At 36.1% G+C, this 7,199-nt stretch overlaps 1 protein-coding gene across 2 annotated transcripts; it reads right to left on the reverse strand.

Annotated features, from left to right (window-relative positions):
• Window positions 1-1,035: 1,035 nt before the first annotated feature.
• On the reverse strand, window positions 1,036-6,731 carry LOC147327257 (anionic trypsin-2-like). 2 transcript variants are annotated; one of them, XM_086294894.1, is made up of 6 exons: window positions 6,642-6,731; window positions 6,144-6,336; window positions 5,818-6,024; window positions 1,709-1,770; window positions 1,301-1,440; window positions 1,036-1,207 (listed from the first exon to the last, which is right to left on the reverse strand). In XM_086294894.1, exons 1-6 carry the CDS (start codon window positions 6,685-6,687, stop codon window positions 1,049-1,051), a joined length of 807 nt encoding a protein of 268 aa, XP_086151020.1. In that variant the 5' UTR covers window positions 6,688-6,731; the 3' UTR covers window positions 1,036-1,048. The 2 variants fall into 2 exon arrangements, with proteins under 2 accessions (XP_086151020.1, XP_086151019.1); XM_086294893.1 differs by lacking the exon at window positions 6,642-6,731 and having other exon boundaries at window positions 6,144-6,449.
• Window positions 6,732-7,199: the final 468 nt, after the last annotated feature.

Raw genomic sequence — 7,199 nt, forward strand, 5'->3', positions numbered from 1 at the left:
CTGTGTGCTTTTACTGCTCAGTAGGAAAATATTGATGCAATTTAAAAGACGTTTTAATTAGCATTTAATGATATCTACTTTGAAATGTTTTCACTACTTCCCAGGAAATTTGAACGTGCTGCCTAATATGGAAAATGAATCATGATGAAATCCTGAAATCTATTCTCATATTAATTTTCTTTTAATGTTCTACAGGTCTAAAAATAAAAACCTCCAGTGATAGTAGGCAATATAAATATATATTTTTTTAAAAACTATATGTTATAGAGCTTTGATGAGGTGAAACACATTCTCAGTTTATTGGTTATGAGAATAGTTATGACAGTGTTTACGTGAGAAGCATTAGAGTGAAATAGTTTTGTGTAACAGCGACATCTGGTTTGAGTAATAGTGTCCATGAGCTTTGTGAATATTAAAAGATTAGTTTTCACTTTGGTCTTAGAAGTATAAAAATGCAGGACTGAAGATAAGATGGAAACAATGTATTATGAGATATAAAATACATATGTTCATATGTACTATAATTTTATTTTATTTATGTTCTGTTTTGGGGGTGGGGGTTGTGTGATTAGAGTTCGGACAAAACAATGGACAGTTTCAAAAAATGCATTTTATCAACAAAACTTATTTTGATAGTTACTGTATTTATTTTAATGCCCTGTATAGTGAAGTGATTAAAAGAAAAGTTTATCTGCCACCAATGAGCCAACAGCCTCCACGTAAACATTTTCAGCCTCAACAATCAACTCAGATTTATGAAGTTTATCATGTTCAGGCCCTGCAGCTGATTGGTGGATTGTCTGATCAGAAAGCCTTTCTGCATCTTCACAGTGTGAGTCTGAGAGTTTCTCAACAACAGGATGAGCTGCTACACACCTGACACCACATTCAAACACACACAACCTGCAAATCTAACACAATAATTTAGACCAAACAAAAAGGTTCACAATTTGCAGTTAACATGAAGATATTCTAGAGCAGAAACAACACACAGCACACAAGTTTCATGTAGAGATGATTGTTTATTCTGGATGTTATTTTCATTCAGTTATTTTCCATTACTTTTTGGATAAATTATCTGGTTTATCCATTTCATGTAAGGACAGACATTCACAGTAACAGCTGGTCCAGTACAGGCACGTTCATAACCAGAACTGATTACACCATAAATCATGTTGTTGTAAATCACTCCACCACCAGAATCACCCTGAGAGAGAAAAATATAGTTTGTGTTCAAGTTTCTTCCAAAAGATCTAAAACATACAGAGATGATATACAGTGATGTTAGCAGTCAACTTACCTCACGTATATCTACATTAGGTTCTTCCAGACACAGCCTGTTGTCATACGGCACATCTGAATCACATGGATCGTTTCTGGTAGGCTCACAGTCAACAACATGCATGTCTGCACACTGGAGATGAGGTGGTTGGTCATCGACTAGAGAAAAAAGCCAAAGAACAAAAGTCATTCATAACCTTTCAAAAACTAAAATCTTGAGGAAATTGATGTTTTGTCTTTTTTCTGGATGTTTCCAAATGATTTTTAAACAAGGAACCTGGCATACAGTATATCTACTATAAAATTTAAAATCTTTGTTTATATTACAGTAGTCAAATAAAACGTGAATGTAACTGTAAAACAGACACAGAAACCAAAATAAAGTCTAGCATAAACTGTGAAATAATTCATCAAAAAACTTTCTTACGTGTGTGGCCTGTCGCATTTACCCTATACCCACCAAGTCCTGCAACCTGAACGACGTCTCCTCTAGAAACAGACCAATAAATAATAATCAATTAATTTCAGGTCCATCCATGTGTTTTAAACATCAAATAAATTAATAAATCTCAAAATTTCAACTTTATTCTCAAAATGATCTATACTATGTTTTTTTTCTGGTCATCAAGTCGCTTCCACACAGCTTTACTAAGAAGCTTATAAACATGTTTGATTCACAAGGAAAATTCTGACACTTTCTGCTGCATTAACAACACACTGTCATTTACCTGCTACTGCCTCATGGCTTGGCTCCTTTTGTATGGGCTCAAACTGTGGTCATAAATACTTTGTACTTGTAAAGCAAATGTGTAGTTGTGAACTGAGTGTTGTAACCTTATAAACCAAAATATCTGAAAATTTTATGTTTGTGCATCTATAGATGAGAATTTTTGTGTGTGTAAAAAAGATTTACACAAGATACAATTTTTTTTAGTCAAGGTCTGCTTATAACACAAGAATGAACAAATTGAGAGCTGTTTTTTTACAGTCTTGGGATTTGGTCATCTTGATGAGCAAACAGTTCTCAAGCAATGCAGAATCCATGAATTAGGCGCAATCCTCTCAGCCATAGACTGTCAGCATTAGTCAGACAGGGCAAATTAGTATGATCGCAAAAATGGGTTGACGTCAGCAGAAACCCAGCAAACATCTACTCAAAATGTAAAAATACACTCAAAATAAAAGTTGAAGAGATGTTGCAGATCTTGCTACAGTGTTGCTTTGAGTTATGTCTTTATGTCTAATGTGTTAAGTTGTGTTAAGCATATTAGATGGTGTTTAAAAAAACAAAACAAAGATACATGTGGTTACAGAGGCTCTTAACCTTCCTGCGATTTTATTTTAAGTGTTCGAGATGTTGCCTTCCCATCAACTCAAAGCAGGCTGGCCATTCTGATATCTGGCACTGACGAAGCATTTTCATCCAGAAAACTGCGACTCACTGGATATTTTACTTTTTCATGCCACTTTCTGTATACCCTAGAGATGGTTGTGTGTGTGTGTGTGTGCTATAAATAATATAAAAATATATAACAGCAAAATACAACGCTGGTGTTGCAAATCAAAGAAAAGTTGCAGAAACATTATGATTTGATCATCACTGTGCTATTGGTGCTGCTGTTTTTAATCTAACATGACAGCCACAAATTGGAGATCTGAAACTTTAAACGGCGTACATTTAAAACAGGTCACTCACTGTTTTCAATGCCCATAGCTTAATAAAGAAGGCCAGGAAGTCACTTTATTTTGGCTCCAGATCAAATTGAAATTTTATAGATTGAACAGCTGATAAATAGTTTACAAATGTAACTGATACATTTTCTAATCTGTGTTCTATTAGCTGTATTTCCAGCAGTGTGAAGCAGAGCAGATTCAAACCAAACCTGTTTGCTCCTAAACTGATGGTGTTAGTAATGTATGTCTTAACAAGTTGCTTATATAAAACTTATTAGTTCAGCAGACAATCTATGTCATGTTTAAAGCATACTATAAATTAAATAACTAATGAAAATTTGATGCTTCCTGCTCATTTTACACAAAAACTCTGAACATAATCTCAACAGGAGCATATTTCCATGGTGATCTTACCAGGTAACAAGAGAGCCACCTGAAACACTGAAAACTTAGAAATTAGGCTCAGCGTGCATCACTAACAGATTAACCTTGCTTCACTGTCCACCACTCTGAAGCCAGTCGCCCAGAAGAGGGAGACTAAATTCTGAAAAGGCTGCCAACCCAGTACATCATAATAATATGCTAAAAATACAGAAATGTTATTGAAGTTGTGTGATTGGGACGGAGATTTTCTCTTTAGAGGGAATGAATGAAAATGATAATCATTTATTTTAAACTGGTATTAGTATGTTTATTATTACTATATTATATTATTTTTCTTAAATGGTCCTATTTTATATTCATTCATGTTTCATATTCCACTTGTTGAATGAAATTCACTGTCTAAAAGACACAGAAATACTATTTTTAATGTTGTTAATGATGTTAATGTGTACAGTATAACGTGTCACGGTTCTGGGTCATTTTGACCCAGCATTTGCAGTTTGTTATATTTTTATGTATTATGGTTTTTATGTCTTCTGATTGTCTTGTTTTAATTCCATGTTTCAGTTTATTCTGGTTTAGGGTTTTGTTCTTAGGTTTTATGTCTTGTGCCCTCGTACTTTGTGTAGGTTTAGTTCAGTGTCAAATCTGCGCCTTTGTGGATTGTTTCCTGTTTTACTTTGGAGGTCCATGTCTTATGTCAGTGTATTCAGTTTTGCTTCCCCCTGTCTCGTTACTAGGGATGGGTATCGAAAACTGGTTCTTGTTGAGAACCGGTTCCCACTGTTTCAATTCCTTGGACTTGTTTGCCATTTTTGCAAACAATTCCCTTATCGATTCCAGTCGCCCCGAATGACATCACCACGTTGCGGAGCATCATTTACCTGGCAGGAAACATGGTGGCTCAAACGCTCAAAAGTTTGGTTATACTTTACGAGAACGGATGACAACGGGGCAACTTGCAAAGTAGATATTTCATTTAAGGGAGGAAACACTACGAATATGCAAAAGCATTTGCTCACAAGACACACGATAACCTTAAATGAATGTCGCTTCTTTAATTCCGCTCCAGACTCGTGAATCTCAGCCCAGCAGCAGCGGTAACGTTTGCACGTCCTCTCCCGTTAATGCGGCAGGTAAATAATCAACTAACAGCGCATATTATGTTAGCGCGATCTGCCTTATTACAAAACCTGCCATTACTGTGCATTTAGGTGACCATGATGAGAGAGACAGACAGAGTCTGGCTCAGATGCTGGCAGTTCTCGCTGCAGTCTACCGGTAGCGTCTCCTTTCAGGCCAGGATAGACGAATGTCACCGAGCAGTGACTAAGTTTGTGGTCAAAGGCTTGCACCCATTTGCCAGCAGATGCCCCCGATTTTTGGTAAGTGAGTGTGTTTAATTGTAGGCAGGGACATTACTGGATATTCTTGTGTAATTGCTACAGAATAATTTATGTTATACTTTGTTATTGCTACAGAAGAATATTTGTTTTATTATTTTACATTTACAATGTTTTTTCCTGGGGACCCTGTGACACCCCACTGAAGAGCCGTAGGCTGTGGATCTCTTAAGATCTCACTGTTGGGTTTGTAAGGCCATGTTACTCCTAAATTTCTATCTTGTTCAAAGAGAAGATATAAAACAAAGTTCTAAGCTATTCGACTTTAGTGTTCTCCTTTTTTAAAAAGAATTGATAAAGAATCGAATCGTTAAACAGAATCGAAAATGGAATCAGAATCGTGAAAATCTTATCAATACCCATCCCTACTCGTTACCCCTGATTTCTCCCAGCTGCGTCTCCCTCCTGTTTCCCATTCCCTGATTACGCCTCTGTGTATATAAGCCCTGTGTTTTCCTTTGCTCGCTGTTGTGTTGTATCCTCAGAATTGCCTATGTGTTCTTGTCATACCATTCTCAGTTTGGTTTATGTTTTGTTTCATGCCAGCAATAAAGCTGAGGTTCTTTGAGTTTGCCATTCATTCTCTATGAGTCCTGTATTTTGGGTCCTCATCCCTGCCTGAGGCACCTCAGGCCTGCCACAGAGCCCTGACATAAAGAAAAGTTGGAAGGATTGTACTTGTTATTGAATAGTGGTGCAATCCCACAAAAACATTATGCTTGCTGAGGGAGTTTGTCATTGCTGTTGTTTATGTTTAAACTCCTTCTTTAGTGTAATGTAAGTTTTTACTGTGATATTGTGTTGATTGAGCTGTCCCATATGGAAAAGCAATAGAGAAAACTTATAAAAGACTAGCAGATTTGGCCTACTTCATATAGTGAATCATATAAGGCTGATATGGTTTACTCATGAAAGTGGCCACTTTCATATATTGTTTTAGTAAGTATCCAAAACATACAAGTTTCATTTATATTCAACATTGTGAATAAAGAAATATCATAATACAAATAAATAAAAATAAAAAAGTGGAAAAGTCAGAAAGGATTCAGACTTATTAGGTAAGCGCACAACTTACATGTTGGGAGGATTTGCACAGTCCGGTAAGGCAACGGTTTTCCTGCCTGGTTGTGGAGGAATTTCCAGTAGCATGATGTCATCAATCGTATTTGTGCCCACAAACACTGGTCCACTTGTGACTTTCACGTTTTTTTGTTTTTTTAAAAATGGTAATAACTTTGTCCACCATGGACTTGGATGAATTCCTAAAATTGCATACATATCCCTGCACAAGGAGAAATGGGTGTTAGTGACTGTAATTAGTGAACATGAGCATAAGAAATGCTATCTTTATTTTTAAATTCTTATAAAACACAATTTTAAGTCAAACTGTTATTTATTCACCATCCAGGTTCATCTATCCAGCAGTGGGCTGCAGTCAGAATCCACCGTTCATGGATCAGTGAGCCACCACAGAGACTTTCATGTGTTGCATTGGTTGCCTTTAGTTTCACGTGATACTGACACTCAGTGTCTGGACACTTGTGGCCTCCATAGATCCTTTTGTGCAAATCTACTCCTGTGCTGACTGTGATGCCTGAAAAAGAAAATAATTTACTCACAACTGGTTGTTTCTTCCATCTGAAGAACAACATATTCTTTCTAGCTATTATACTTGCAGAAATGTGTCTGCAAATTGATGAAAAGAAGAAAAAGTACAATCATACTGTAGAGACAGTGTTCCTGATACTGTAACATTCTGACAAATGTATAATAACTGATATCAAAGCAGAGACAAAGAAGAACAAAAACAGTATCTGGTGGTTTAGTGAAAACCTAAATAATCCTTTAGTAACACAGAATTTGTCGCAACCTGAGAAATAAGTGCAATATTTCACTCACCAACACACAGAAGAAGAAGAAGCTTCAGATGAGCCATTGCTGTCATTCAGCTTGCAGTGAATGCTGTGCTGGGACCTTTTAAGCCTGTTCTCACTGTGCTGGTGGCCATGAAGCCACCAATCACAGAGCATAATTTTATCACAAAACCCCATTGGTTGGGACATTCTTCATGCAAATTTTAAATATGACTTTATCTTTTTTTTACGTGTTGCATGTCATTAATTAGTATTTTTCTCTCAAACACTCCAGACATAAATAAGATAAGTTTCTTTTTTTAATATATATATATATTAATATATATTTTTTCAACATATGTATCCAAATATGTGAATACATCTTTAATGTGCAACTTGTTAGTTTCGCTAAAAGAATTATTAAAATTTTGTTTTGTTAAAATAAATATGATGGATGTTGAACGCCAAAATGTCTGGTAAAGTTTTTAAAAAGCAAAAGATAAATGAGCATTGCTTCCATTCTCTTCCACTTTATCAGAGTTGAGGGGGGCGGGTCTGGAGCCTATCCCAGCTATCATAGGGCGAGAGGCGGGTTAGACCATGG

Source organism: Aulonocara sp. 'chitande type north' Nkhata Bay, linkage group LG6 (assembly GCF_057382095.1).
Source record: "Aulonocara sp. 'chitande type north' Nkhata Bay isolate Kocher_YH1m ecotype deep benthic linkage group LG6, A_spYH_male_GT1.1, whole genome shotgun sequence".
NCBI classification, from domain to species: domain Eukaryota; kingdom Metazoa; phylum Chordata; class Actinopteri; order Cichliformes; family Cichlidae; genus Aulonocara; species Aulonocara sp. 'chitande type north' Nkhata Bay.